This window comes from Oreochromis niloticus, linkage group LG3, assembly GCF_001858045.2.
Source record: "Oreochromis niloticus isolate F11D_XX linkage group LG3, O_niloticus_UMD_NMBU, whole genome shotgun sequence".
In the NCBI taxonomy this organism is placed as follows: Eukaryota; Metazoa; Chordata; class Actinopteri; order Cichliformes; family Cichlidae; genus Oreochromis; species Oreochromis niloticus.
The window spans coordinates 46,372,470-46,388,125 of record NC_031967.2 but is presented as its reverse complement, the minus strand read 5'-3'; the positions used below and the strand labels follow the sequence as shown (position 1 = coordinate 46,388,125).

General features: G+C 37.9%; 1 protein-coding gene across 2 annotated transcripts; it reads right to left on the bottom strand.

Moving 5' to 3' along the window:
* Positions 1-4,287: 4,287 nt before the first annotated feature.
* On the bottom strand, positions 4,288-9,386 carry LOC102079379 (lactose-binding lectin l-2). Of its 2 annotated transcripts, XM_005460622.3 has the most exons (9): positions 9,273-9,386; positions 9,064-9,140; positions 8,858-8,884; positions 8,704-8,742; positions 6,659-6,712; positions 6,421-6,527; positions 6,209-6,343; positions 6,012-6,120; positions 4,288-4,579 (listed from the first exon to the last, which is right to left on the bottom strand). In XM_005460622.3, exons 2-9 carry the CDS (start codon positions 9,122-9,124, stop codon positions 4,500-4,502), a joined length of 612 nt encoding a protein of 203 aa, XP_005460679.1. In that variant the 5' UTR covers positions 9,125-9,140; positions 9,273-9,386; the 3' UTR covers positions 4,288-4,499. The 2 variants fall into 2 exon arrangements, with proteins under 2 accessions (XP_005460679.1, XP_025761780.1); XM_025905995.1 differs by lacking the exon at positions 6,659-6,712 and having other exon boundaries at positions 9,273-9,382.
* Positions 9,387-15,656: the final 6,270 nt, after the last annotated feature.

Genomic DNA, 15,656 nt, shown 5'->3' with positions numbered 1-15,656 from the left:
TGTTCACTATAACTGTACTAGCATAATGTCCTTTCCAGTCTATAAGAGTATACTTAAAATATACTTTACTCTAACACAATACTAAACTTACAAGTATACTATTGATTTACTTTTTAGTTTATATTTGAGTTACTTCTGGTTGAAACATAGTAATTAAAATCCAGTTGAAACATATTTTTCACATGTAACTAATCACTCCATTCCCCAGACAGTCAGATAATAGTTCCAACTATCAGAAGGCTTCCTTTGCAGAGAACTACACTCATAGTTCAAGTACCAGAATTATATTGCAAACAGGTGAGAAAATGATTTGAGAGTTGAGGTTTATTAACTATTAACCCTTTTCACTCACGGTTTAAACATTTTTTTTATCCCACTTACTCTGTTCAGAAGGTAAAAGACATTACACAAGAATTTGTGACAAATTCTTGTTTAAAACATCAATTATTTGTTTCATAGTTGTTTTAATTTTACAGTTAAAGTACTGCAATGCTTGCTGGGTATTTACTTGTACTTCTTAGTATACAGTTGTGGCTGACAAAAAGCAGAAGACCACAGTTGTGATAGATGTGGCAATCCCAGAGTAAGAAGAGTCACAAGAAAATTAATAAATAGAAAGTACAGAGAGCTGAAGTAACAACTGGAGCAGATCTTAAAAGTCAATCCCAAAGTAATCCCAGGGATAACAGGAACATTTGCTTCAGTTTAGCTAAGTTTTATTTATAAACCATCAAATCTCAACAAAAGCCATATCAATGTGGTACTTTGTGGAACTTTATAATGTCACACTATGAAGCATTATTGAGTTATTAATGATTCTGAATGATTGACACTGAATAATTTTTTTAATGAAATTACTTAATTTAGTTTTTAAAATTTGCCGATTCCAAGTGTTGTGATGATCTGCAATGTAACTCACATCAGCCATCTGTCTATGCTAAGGAAAATCGAGACATCTGGGCTGACACTGAAGCATAAAATTCAAATAAAAACACAAACATAATGTATAATAGTGTTTGTGTTATGCTTTCTCCTACTTCTTTCATTTTCCAGTTACATTTTTCCTTTCTTGGTAGCACCCAATCTAAACATCACAATTACAAATCAGCAAAAGCGACATTGTCTTTTAGGCCTTGTGTCTTTAACAAGTGCAGACTGGTTGTTTTATCATAGCACCGATCTTACAAAACTGTTCTTTCTTCTCTTTTTCTTGTTTTGTTTTCTCTTTTTTTTTGGTCTTTTGTGCAATTGAAGCTTTCAGTCAAGCATCTCTCTGTGTTACATCTCATTGGGGAATTTTATATTTATCTGCAATTGCTGGTTCTGTTATCAGTCTTAATTATATGTCCATCTAGTCCAAACTCTGGACGATTAAAAAAATGTTGGCATGACAGTTTGATCACCTTTTAAAATACTTTGTGGATTCTATAACCAGTATTCCTAATACAGCAGCCACTTTTTTGCTGTCTCTGTACAGTTGAATTAAGGTGAAACATTAAAAAGTTAAAAATAACTCACAGAAGCTATATGCATACGCCCCATCATGTGGTCAGATCTCCATACTGTAATTACAATGGACAAGGCAAAGTAACAAAGTAAATCCAGTTATAGTTATAAATGATATGTCCTAATACTTGAATAGAAAATTGGGATGACCTCCGTATTACTGTAAAAAATGAGGGACTCTTTAGGTCACCAAGACTTCTTCAGTGTATTCAAGTGCAATACACATTGACCTAAAAACTTGTGTCAACACCAAATGGGAAGTGAAAAAATAAGCCATATCACAAGTTCTCAAAACCTGAAGATCATGTAATAGCCATGTCCAAATTTATAGACACACACACACACACACACACATACATATATCTAAATGCATAGCTCCACTTACTACATGAACCACTATAGCAATCACTACAGCCTTCTTCGCGTGCTTGTCCACCACTATCACCAGTACTAGTGATGGGATTTCCGTCTCTTTTTAGAGAACCGGCTCTTTCGGCTCGCCTCACTAAAAAGAGCTGGCTCTTTCGGCTCCGAACCGGCTCTTCAGGCTGTTTTGTTGCTTTAATTAATTTATTATTAACAATAATATAAAATTATGCACAAAAGGAATTACTAATGTAAAAAAAAGTGGTTTTATTTATATATGTTTATATATAAATATATACAGTGGCCCCTAGAGAGAAAACACATACAAACTCCAAAAAGCACGTACAAATTCCAAAACACATTTCTAGAGTTAACTGAACTTCCAAAACAGCTACCTAGATCACTTAAATTACACGATTGAAAGCATATGTGTATTGTTTGCGTATTTATACACAAGCACTCAAATAATTCAAATAATTTAAAAAAAAGTTCATTTACCTGTTACTACCACACACCAAATCCGGTCGTTTGTACTTGCTAGCTTGTGTAGCCACTAGGTAACAAAAGCTCAACACTGCGCCTAGCATTCTGGAGCACTTCTGTTGTGTTTTGTACAAGTTTGGGAGTTTTTACGTGCTTCTGAGTTTTTACGTGTTTTGGAGTTTGTACGTGCTTTGTCTTTAGGGGCCACCGTAAATATACTTTTATTTATTCACTCCACAAAAAATGTAATAAATAAATCATATAATACAAAAACCAACTAGTCACAGTTCAACTTTTAACTATTTAAATTTTCAGCTTTTTCCTTAAGGTCATCATCCCGGAGTCTTCCTGCGCTGGCCTGCCTTGTCTGACTCTCTCTTTCTTACTCTTTTTCTCCCTGCTTTTGTATGTGTTTATGTTTTGGGGCGTGTTTTTATTTAGCTCTTACAGCATCGGTTTCTCTCCAGGCTTCCCCACCCAGATGTAAACCTTGCCAAAGCTCTGCAATATTAACCAGTTTGGTCCTCATGGGGTCATCAGAGTAACTACTTTAGCCTGAACCACTCCCTTAGTCATTGTAAGATTGTTGCACTGGCTAGAGGTTTTGTGTTGTGGCTTCTGTCCTGTTTATGCTTTACATCAGTTTGTTCTCTGTAGTGCTGGTTAGATGCTAGTACCATCACCAAACCTTATGGACATCTGAACCACAAACCTTTTCAGATCATTCTAGCCTTACTGATTACAGAATTTCCTGGAGGTTTAAATATTAAAGTGCTAAAGTCACACATTATATATTTAAATAAAACTGAAAAAAAAAATGGTTTGAAGGTTACAAAACTCAGTTCACAACTAGACTTTCTGATTTACAAGTCCAAAATATTTATGACCACAGTTTGAGCCCATAGCTTTTCTACTAGTTGGGGTGACTATGCAGAAATATGCTGACAGTCTGAGGAAGCTTTTGGACATTTGCTCACAAAGTCAGACATTTTTCAAATTGAAAAGGAAAAAAACAGAAATTGTGAATTCCATGAGAGTTCTGAGTGTAAGGATTGTTTCATATGGCAATTTATGTGAAAGCTTTTCTTTTTTTCTTTTTTTTTTTAAAATGCCCTGTACTTGTATAGTGGAAGTGTCTTGCCCAAGGACACAATGACTTACCTAGTAATTGCTTAGGCTGCTACGATAGTTAAAGTTATTTACAGAAGAATTTGCATCGGTTTCCCAGGAAAACACCTCGAAATTAAGTGAGATTAAGTGACTCCATAATATGGCCCACACCCCAGAAAGTACAGGGTACTTATAGTGCACTTGTTTCATTGTTTCCTGCAGAAACCTGACTTGTTGCCTGCAAATTGCCTGTAAGTACAGGGTACTTGTGCTTTATTTATAAATGTATTTATATATATAAGGAGCAAACTTAAAGATAAGGCTGCAACCTAACCAGTTATGTTTTAAATGGATAATTCAGATAATTAATAGCAATGAGTTTTCAGTAAGATTTGTTTTAGCAAAGGGCCAAAGTTTTAATATCTGTTTTGAAGTTGTTGATAACTAAAATCACAGTCAACTGAAATTCCTGTGTGTTATGGTTATTTGCATTCATATTCAACTCCTCCCTGAGTGGGTGGGGAGTGGGTTACAATACTTTACTCAGACTGCAGGCTATTCTGGTGTCTACCATTGACTTTCCTTATCTTAACCCAGTCATGCTGCAGTTTGGAGGAACATCTCTGTAAGCAGCAGGGTCGGTAACCATACCTCCACCCTGCTGGCTGTCAGAAGAACATGATTGACAGTTTCTATGTCACCATGAATAAACATCTCATCCCATGGAAGGCACAGCTCCTTTGGGGCATTTGGACATGAATTTAAAAAAAAATGTATTCAATTGCTTATGATAGGCTGATTAACACATAACAGACAATTTTCTTTCAATGCTAATAGTTTTAATTTAAGAATGAGATACAGTTCACTCTACAAAGTAAAGGTCTGCAGAAAGCTTTCTTTTAATCATACAGAAAATTCAGCTCCAATTCATTGCACATGATGCCTGATTGTTTGCATCATAGCGGTGGTGTGGAAATACAGAGACAGAAAAACGCAGATCAATGTGCTTTTTACTGATGCATTATAGAGTTGATTCAAAATAACATAATGTATCCACAGATAGATGGGAGCTCAGTTTCACAGTCCATGCTCTCTAAGCATCCACTCTTTTCCTCTGCAAGAAAACCAAAATAAAACACAAAAGTCACACACACTCAGTGCTACTCAGACTAAAAAGGTTTCCTATATGAGGTGAAAATGTTTAGTAAAAAAGTGTAATTTTAGTTCGTTCAGTACTAACTGTGAAATCACAGTATCTGTAAATAGTTCTGGTTCTACCATACCACTTTATAAACAACATGTCTCACTCATCAGAGCACTTCGTTATATATCGCTGAGTTTTCTAACATTTACTGAATACATCAGTAGCATCTACATTAAAGGACATTTGTCAAGAAGACTGACACAAACAGTGATTAGCTGTTTTACTTCCTGATTCACAGCAATTTATGTTACTCAATTCAGTGTTCTGTGCCTATGTATAAATATCCCTGTCTTTTTACTGTTTCACCCACCATGTTTGTACACAATATTTAGTTATTTTTTGTACCGCACAATTAACATCTTAGTGAGTGGACAGCATTAATCAAGGGCAACATTAATCCACCCATTAATAACCCAGTGCATCGAAGTTTTGAGTATAAAACGATAGTTGATAGCTTTGTGCGACTTCATAGGACTGTAAAATGTTTTATTTATTAAATCCCAATTATTTAATGATGCGTCACTGGGAACATAAACTGTACATATTGTTGGACAAGAAACAATGCTCAGTGCAATGATAATATCCTTCAAAGAAAAGAAGAATATACTTTATACTTTTACAACACTTGGTGCGATAGTAATTAGTTTGAAGTGATAATCCAAATAGATGAATCTGTCACAGTTCAGGGTCCTTGTGACCCAGCACTTTTGATCCTTTTGTATTTTATATTATGGATTATGTTCTGAATCCTTTCTTGTGCTGTTTTGATCATTATTCTTATTATTACCCTAAGTTCGGTTATGGCTATTATGGTTTTAGTTCTTAGGTTTTGTTATATGGCTTCCTGTGTTCCATGTTGTACTTTCTTTGTGCCTTTTTGTCCTGCGCTTCAGGCCTCTATGTTCTGTCTCCTCAGTCTCTGTTAAGTTTACATGTCTAGAGTTCAGATGGTGTGTTTCCTGTTTTACTTTGAAGGTCTGTGTCTCCTGTCAGTGTGTCTAGTTTTGATTCCCCTGTCTCGTTAAGTCTGATTTTTCCCAGCTGTGTCTCCCTCGTGTCTCTCATTTCCTCTGTTATCCCTCAGTGTATTTAAGCCCTGTGTTTCTCTTTGTCAGTGTTGTGATTGCCGTCATGTCTGTGTGCGCTGCCTGCTTAGTTTATTTTTGTACACTCATGTTTAGTTAAGTTCTTCTAGTTTTAAATATAGTTGCCATTTTGGAATTTAGGTTTTGTCTCAGTGTTTTGAGTTTAAATTTTGGGTCCTTTCCTGCCTCCCTGCACACAGACCATGACGAAATCCAAATAAGATTGTTTGTTTTTTTTAAACACTTGATAGGCTTACCAGTAAAAGTTATTTGCAAACAGTGGTGCTCATCTTCGACTGTGTCTCCATTACAAAAGTCAGCAAAAGCAGAGATTCCCATATAATCACTCCAGGACCAAGAAGGATTCTATTAAAGCAAAATAAAATATTATATAAATTCATATTCATTAAAAAATCCAATTGTTTCTCAAAATGTTAGACATCATGCTATTTACCCCTGGACTATTATGGCCTCCAACCCAAAATGCTCCATGATCATGTCCAGCACGCTTCAGCTCCTCATGAATCTCATCAGCTTGAAGGTCATTATACACAGATACAAGCTGTCCTCCATGAGACTGACAGTTATTCTACGGTGGAGATAAACAGCATGGAGTGACCAAGAAAATGTAACACTTATTAATAGGAAAAAAGTCATCCTTGTTACCTGAGCATCGTCCCAGGTCATGTTTTCTGGAACAAAGAGGAGGCACTGTTGACTGTGCATACTCCATCCATCTGGGCAAGATGGATGCCAGCCCCCAAATGAGTCATCTGCAAACAAATAACAAATAAAGAAGAAAGCATGAAACTGAGTCTGCAGTGTAGATTTTCCTTATGTTCAAATTGAATTTTAAAGAAGGAAAAAATAAAATAAATCCACATACTCCAATACATATACTCACCTTCTGTAGATGGTGGAGGTGGTGGAGGTGGTGGTGTTACCCAAATGTCTGCATCTACGAGTTAAAATGTTTTTTGGTCACAATTAATTTTTTAGGGTAATAACTTTATTTATTAGTGGATCGAAAAAATATATTCTCATTAAAAGACAACTTTTAGGCACAAATGTTTCCTCTGGAAGAGCTGCAAAGACTGTAAAGTTTGAACCACAGATATTTTTTTCAGTGTATCATTGCTGTGGTGTCATTGATTACCTTCTACGTTTTACAACATTAATGCATTAATGTAATTTACCTGCATAAATGCAGGTAAATTACAGAAGTGAAGAGATGTTAGCAAAATGTAAACTAAGAAGTAAAAATAAATTATGTTACCTAGGATGTCCTTATATACAGTATAATCACTGTATGATTGCATAAGCTTGTGATGTGTATTAAATGACCTTATTGTACGATATTTTTTAAACAACTAAATAAAGAAGAAAGTATGAAACTGTGTGTACAGTTGTGGCCAAAAGCTTTGAGAATGACACAAATATTAGTTTTCAAAAAGTTTGCTGCTTCAGTGTTTTTAGATCTTTGTGTCAGTTGTTTCTGTGATGTATTGAAGTATAATTACAAGCACTTCGTAAGTCTCAAATGCTTTTTATTGAGAATTACATCAGGTTTATGCAAAGAGTCAATATTTGCAGTGTTGGCCCTTCTTTTTTAAGACCTCTGCAGTTGGCCTCAATTAACTTCTCAATTAACCTCTCAATTAACTTCTGGGCCAAATCCTGACTGATAGCAACCCATTCTGTCATAATCACTTCTTGGAGTTTGTCAGAATTAGTGGTTTTTTGTTTGTCCACCTGCCTCTTGAGGTTTGACAACAAGTTCTCAATTGGACTGAGGTCTGGGGAGTTTCCAGGCCATGGACCCAAAATGATTTGTTCCCCCGAGCTACTTACGTATCACTTTTGCCTTATGGCACGGTGCTCCATCGTGCTGGAAAAGGCAATGTTCTTCATCAAACTGTTCTTGGATGGTTGGAAGAAGTTGCTGTTGGAGGGTGTTTTGGTACCATTCTTTATTCATGGCTGTTTTGGGCACCTTTTCTTCTCTGGACAGGCCTTTTTCCAGATGTCCCAAACATCAGAGAAAATGACTTTGGCCCAGTCCTCAGCAGTCCACTCACTGTACTTTTTGCAGACTATCAGTTTGTCCCTGATGGGTTTTTTTGGAGAGAAGTGGCTTCTTTGCTGCCCTTCTTGACACCAGGCCATCTTCCAAAAGTCTTCGCCTCACTGTGCGTGCAGATGCACTCACACCTGCCTCCTGCCATTCCTGAGCAAGCTCTGCACTGGTGGCAACCTGATACCGCAGCTGAATCATCTTTAGGAGACGATCCTGGTGTTTGCTGGACTTTCTTGGACGCCCTGAAGCCGTCTTCACAAGAATTGAACCTCTTTCCTTGAAGTTCTTGATGAGGTGATAAATGGTTGATTTAGGTGCAGTCTCAGTAGCGACAATATCCTTGCCTGTGAAGCCCTTTTTATGCAACGCAATGATGGCTACATGTGTTTCCTTGCAGGTCACCATGTTTAATAGGAAGAACAACGATTTCAGGCATCACCTTCCTTTTAATGCAGTCCAGTCTGTTATTCTAACTCAGTCAGCCTGACATAATGATCTCCAGCCTTGTGCTTGTTAACATTCTCACCTGAGTTGATGAGAATATTATTAAAATGATCTCAGCAGGTCCTTTTATGGCATGAAATGCTGAATGATGAAATGCAGTAGAAATTGAATTTTTGAGATTAAGTTCATTTTCATGGCAAAGAGGGATTTTGCAATTCATCTGATCACTCTCCATAACTCTGTAGAGCACATGGAAATTGCTATCATAAAAACTGAAGCAGCAAACTTTGTGAAAACAAGTATTTCTGTCATTCTCAAAACTTTTGGCCACGACTGTACAGTATAGATTTTTCTTATGCTCAGCTTTAATTTTAAAGAAGGAAAAACAATAAAATAAAATCAAATCACATACTCCAATAAGTACTCACCTTCTGTAGATGGTGGTGGTGTCCCCCAATTGTCTACATCTGCATGAGTTAAAATGTTCTCTGGTTCCAATTAATTTTGTAGCGCAACAACTTCCATTATTTATTAGTGGATTGAAAAGATATATTCTCATTAAAAGACAACTTTTAGATTCACCTGGGATGGTTGTTTCCTCTGGAAGAGCTGCAAAGACCGTTTGAAAGATGTTTTATTTGAAATACAATTCTTTTTTGTAAAAAATCTAAGATATTCCATTCTCTGGTCATGTGTTGCATGTATATTCTGTATCTACAGAGTGTATATATATGTATGTATAAAGTAGAAAAAGTGAGAGGAAAAAAATCCTTGTTTTAAATACTCACAGAGACTGTGTGTGAAAGTCATCATGACACACACATGCAGAAACACAGTCATCATCTTCATGGTGTAGAAATTAAATCTAAGATAACATATGAAAAATATATTAGGAAAATGTAACTTTTGCATTCAGCCTATAATGCTGTACCAATATTTGATAGATAACTACTAATTATTCATTAATAATGAAGAAAGAAATGGACTGTAAAATTACCTTTTGTTTGTCCTTCTCAGTGTCAGTTTGCCTGTGTTGAGCAACTGTATGCAGCTTCAAATCAAGATGATCCAAAGCTTTTATTGGCCTGACAACACCCTCATCCTTATCCAATGAATTCTTTTTGTTCTGGAGACAGCTCACCTGACCTGTCTCCAGAACAAGCAAGGTAAACTTTATAACGTTCATGTGTATTCAAGGCAGTGGATATATAAACAAAAGCAAACGATCATTGTCTATTGTGGATTTCTCTCTACATGTCACTTGACGAGTACAACACATTATGTTTGTGGCTAGTCCTCACGATAATAGACCACACAGACACCACACCTGTGCAGCATCCTTCTCTGAAAATCAGAAAAGATGAATTTGCAGGTACTTTGTGACACCAGGCAAATACCTTCACATGATGAAGCTGACCCTGCTAGAGGCCAGCTGAGAACAAGGCCATCAAAGTCAATTTAAGCCGAGCATACACTGAACACTAATTCTTTATAATGGTAGAATGACAAATTGATTATTATTTGTTTTCTGGAAAAATGACTACATTATATTGAAAATGTTGGAGGCTCAGCCAATGAAATTGAGGCTAGACTACCCTAGCTTACACCCTGAATGGGAATATCTAGCCAAAAAATGTATTTCCACCCTGCCATCTGCATGTTCTTTGTGGGGGAATTCAGTTGGTTTGGTCTTTTTATTTTAGTGTAACAAGACAGCAGCAGCTCCTGGACAGACTTTCCGGTTTTAACCTCCTAACACCCGAACTCTTTCATGGCATGCAGTTTTAATTTCTCTTTGATATCTGAGCACATTGGGACCCAATGAATGTAAAAACAAAGAATTACCAGATTTTCTTTTTACTTGATTTTTGTTTCTAAGAAAAAATGAAAGCCACATATGAGGATATTTGTTTAAAATTTCGATAGAACAGTAGCAGTATAATGTCCTCGTAGCAGTGTTGGTCAAGTTAGAATAGAATAGAATTCAACTTTATTGTCATTGCACATGTCACAGGTACAGGGCAACGAAATGCAGTTTGCATCCATCCAGAAAGTGCTTTAGCCGTGATATAGATATATTACAATATATATTAGCAATAATATAGATGTGTAAGTATATTACAGAAATGGGTCTATTATGGTATGTTATAATGTACACGGTGTGAAGTATGTTATGAATATTCTATAAGTATGTACAGGCTGTAGTGAGTACAAGCTATGTACAGGCTATGAACAGGATATAAATATGAAATAAAAACTATACAGAAATCTGAGATATACAGTTATACAGAAATGTGAACTATGCAAGTTATAAACAGTTGTAGGATTAAAAATTATCGTATGTACAGAATGATATTTACACAGAACTATACAGTAGTGGTAAAGTGCTAGTGGTTGTGGGTGTGTGTATGTTCAGTCCATGAGTTTAACGTGGGTCAGATGTCAGGAGGCAGAGTTCAGGAGTCTGACAGCTGTGGGGAAGAAGCTGTTCCGGTACCTGGTGGTCTTAGTCCGGAGGCTCCTGTAGCGCCTCCCAGAGGGCAGGAGGGTGAAGAGTCCATGTGATGGGTGACTGGGGTCTCTGATGATTTTCCCAGCCCTTTTCAGACACCGCTTCCTGTAGATGTCCTTTATGGCAGGAAGTGGTGCTCCGGCGATGCGCTGGGCAGTTTTCACGACCCTCTGCAACGCCTTCCGGTCCGAGGCAGAGCAGTTCCCGTACCAGACTGTTATACAGTTGGTCAGGATGCTCTCGATGGTGCAGCGGTAGAAGTTCACCAGGATGTCTGAGGACAGGTGGTTCTTCCTCAGAGTCCTCAAGAAGAAGAGGCGCTGGTGAGCCTTCTTGACCAGCTTGGAGCAGTTGGTCGTCCAGATGAGATCCTCAGAGATGTGGACTCCCAGGAACTTGAAGCTGCTCACACGCTCCACAGCCGTCCCCTTAATGTGGATGGGTGGATGTGGGTCAGCATTCCTCCTGTAGTCCACGATGAGCTCCTTAGTCTTCTCGGTGTTAAGCAGCAGGTTGTTTGTGTCGCACCACTCAGCCAGACGATCCACCTCCTCCCTGTAGGCGGCCTCATCGTTGTCGCTGATGAGGCCAATCACCGTGGTGTCATCTGCAAACTTAATGATGGTGTTGGAACCATCAGCAGGTCTGCAGTCGTGGGTGAAGAGGGAGTAGAGGAAAGGGCTCATCACACAGCCTTGTGGTACACCGGTGTTCATTGTGATTGTTGATGAGCAGCAGTTATCCAGTCGGACATGTTGGGGGCTGTGAAAAGATTTTGTTTATTATTCAAATATGCTTTGCTTGTGATTGTGTAAACTCTGAATGACGATTCACTCTGATAAACATGAAGCCTTGCCTATGCTTATCAAATGCCTGTGAAGACAAGTTCCTGTGCAAAGAGCAACGGAAAGTTCCACTTAAGCAGACGTTCAGTATAGTACGGACAGAATGTTTAGTAAGATATGCATTTGTCAGTTAAGCAATCTATATTCTGAGAACAGGCGGAGACTGCCTCCGTCTGCTGTGTAACCTACATGCCTATATAAACTGCAATAAAGAAGAGTACTGGTGTGACTGTCTCTTCAGACGCTCACCCCATGTACATGTGATTTTTATATTGTCTCATTGTGTCTCTGTTTTACTTTGGCAGCCTTCTATTTGGGAATTTTCCCCTAACATTTCTTGGTCCTTCGAAGCCGGATGAGACGGCCTATTTAAAGCAGCTCTCACAGAAAGCGCCTCACCAGGTCCCGTCGGTGCGAGAAGCCCACGTTGAAGTCTGCCGGCAGCTCACATACTAGGTGTGTGATAAAACCCAAGAGCGTGAATTCGGGTCTTGGTCAACGTTTTACAAGCGGTCCGCACCGTCGGGGGCTGATCAGGTGCATCTGAAGAAACCAGCGCCAAGGTAGGACAGACTACTTTGAGATAATAAAGGTTTGCGCAAAAACGAAAACGAAACTTAAGACTCGTCCAAGACAGACTGGAAGCATTAAGCTCGTCCTGAGGACTGGTAGTCAGCTCGCCCGCAGAGGGTTGGAAGCAGACTCATCCAAGACAGACTGGAAGCATTAAGCTCGTCTTGAGGACTGGTAGTCAGCTCGCCCGCAGAGGGTTGGAAGCAGTAAAATAAAGATTGAGCTCGTCATAAGTGATTGGTAGCTCCCCGAAAGGGTAAAATAGGCCTAGCTCGCCCACAGTGGCTGGAAGCAGTACGCTCGCCTTAAGAGGCTGGTAGCGTGAACGCGCGTTAAAACTGTCTGTCTTTTATTGTCTATTTTGGTGGAATAAGTTGATTTTTACAGCACAATAAGGAGGCTGAACTATTCCACTGATTTGTTTACTGTTGGTCGCTGAAGTACTGGTGAGCTGAGAGGAAGGTCGTGTTTTATCACGTAAAGGTGACACCGCTTTCAAGAATAGCTGAAAGTAGAAGGGCGTGTCAGCCACCTCTCTCTGTTCTCGTGCCAGTGAAAGCGCCGCAGGTGTGTGTGTATTACTAAGCGCTAAAAGAAGCATAAACTAATAATGGGAAATAAAGCAACAAAACTCACTGCTGACGAGCAGTGGCTAGAAAAGAAATGTCCAGGCGCCGGACAAATTAGTGCATATAGATGGAGAAATCCAAAGAAAACTAAATGTCCCACGTGGGAGGGAAAATGCATTAACTAAATTATAAGAAACCCTCCAAGCAGAAATAAATACTGAAAAGGAAGCTAAAAAGAAATCAAAGCATACACAAGAGTTGTAATATTTTAAAGCATGGAAAGAGGAATGAAGTGGAATAAACAAAAGGTTAAATTAAGGTTAACTTAAATTAAAGCAATGAAACAAAATTGGGAAGACAACCAAGCTGAATGAATAGGATGCGTGAAACCAGATAATTCACACAAAATATATCAAATAAAAAAGAGAGATGCATAAGGTGTATTAAGGCTGTGTCATTGTTCAGCCAAGGAAAATGTCTCCAGCTTGGGAAGGTGTGAAGCTGCAGGTTCACACAAACCCGTGATGGATACATAATAAAATATAAACTAATATACTATTGTATATTAGTAGTAAAGTAGTGTATTGTGATATACTATTGCTGTTATAAAAAAGGAAAAACAATACAATGATAACATTAATAATGACATACTATTAATAGGAAAAGGCACCTCAGTCAGTTATGATGCGAGGTGGAAGATTGTTAAAAGTAGTCTGATTCAAGCTTAAGGTTTGCTCAAACTCAGTACAATGATATAGGAGATGAAGAAAATAAGGAAATAACTACACTAATCAGGTGCATAGAGACACTTGACCTGCTTGTAAACCTGTCATCTTAGATGAGACTTTGTTAAGATGAAGAGCAAACCTATACTAACAACTAATAAGCCAAACCCTGTATACAACAGCTAAAGCTACAAGATTGAGAAGCTGAATAAAATGAATTAAATATGTGGACACTACCAAGCTGATGAGCAAGTTACACATTTTTATTTGTTTTTTAGAGCAGAAGCTGCATATTAAAGGTCACACATGCAGCTGTCTGTGAGCTCAGTTTTTTCCTCACACTTCTGCTTTGTTTCTGGCAGCAGCTTTTTCTTTTTTCTTTTTGTGTCCTGACTCATGTGTGTAAAGCCTTCATGCCATCGACAATTTGTTTTTTTGTCTTTGTTTTTTGTTTTGTTGGTTTGAAAAATGAATAAATCTGTGATCATACTTGTGGATCACAGTGGCACATAATGATTAGGCACATGATTTACTAATGCAGATGTAATAACTTTATTCTAAAATTCAAGGAGAACAAACAAGAACAACATCTTCAGTTATGTCTTGTTGTTGTTCTCTGTGCAGTGTGCTTAGTTTTGTTTTTGTTTTTTTGAAATGTTGCTTGAGTGATGAGTACTGTAACTTCTGAAGTAGCTCTCACCATGTGTCCTTGATGATGATAAGTCCAGAGCCAGCTGAGAGCTGGGTTGTCTGTTTTGTTTTATGTGACAAGGCTGAGAGATTAAAACTTAGGTTCTTGTTTTGAAAGAAAAAAAAAAAAAAGGAGAGGTTTTGTGTTTCTCAGCCAAGAACAACTACAATTTCATTTTCTGTTTTGAGACAGGATAATAATAATAATAATAATAATAAAACAAAGAGTGATGTTTTGTTTAAGTGTTGAAGCAGGCTAATACTGCAACATATCGTCTAGTGCATGATCTGCGAGCAATATATGAAATCATCTTATTTATCTTTAAATAAACTCCAATTATGGAGACCTGAAGTCACATGCTTAGGGCACACCCTCAGGTGAAGGCAGAAAGCTACTAAACAAAGAAAAGAAGCTATACAAAATGCACCACAGCCACAAAACTAAGTATTCACATTCTTTCTGACTCTTAGTGAGCCTGAGTTATGACCTTGGCTCCCTGTTTTTCTGCTTCCACCAAAGGTGGGGGTGACGCTCCCGTGGCATGTGCTCTGTTCTCTTTACTATCACAAAGAAAGAAAAAAAAAGAGAGAGGCCCCTACTCTCTGAATACAATATTCTCTTCATAACTCGGCAGTATGAAATGTCATGAAACAGTGTAACTCACTCACAGTAAATCAGCAGTATAGGATAATACAAACCTATCTAATAAATCTAATGATTTTCACATTCTTTTAACTCAGAAGTATGATGCAAACTAAAACTACATACTGATTACACAAGAAGTATGATGTGGCCTACAGCAGTATCATGATTCACTCATTTTGATTACAGGTATAATGTAATATATGACAGCATAATAATCTCACAACTGCTACAAGCACATTTGCCTTTCTTAACACACGCGAGTGAAAGGCAACTGTTAAGAAAATGCCCTTTTGGGTGAGACAGGCCCAGAGGCCCTGCATGCAAGCATACTAACACACATACATGTAATGAAGAGCAGCTTACACTAGAGCACACACTATATGTGCGCCTCTATATCTCACATTGGTGTTAAAGCAGGAAAAACTTAATAGTTTTGTTATCAACTGCTGAATTTACCCACTACTGACATTTAACTCTCCAGCTTGCAGGAAACGTTTGTGAAAACAGAGAAGGAAAAATAAAGACACAGAGAGAGTCTGGTATGACCAAGCAGTGACCAGACAATAAATTTAGTTGGTAATACAATAAATTGTGAGATGCTTTCTCCTTGATTGATGCAACACAGGTAATTTACATGGGAGGAAACTCCTCATGTGATGCGACATTTAGCAATTTGCAAGTGTGCAGCACATCAGAAGAATGACTATGAAATTACAAAGGGAAACAATTTTACTGACAAAGGATGAACAAAAAGCAGCTCCCACAGCTGAGCAAAAGAAATGGCTGAAATGCGGAGCGAAACTAAGAGATGACTTGATGAT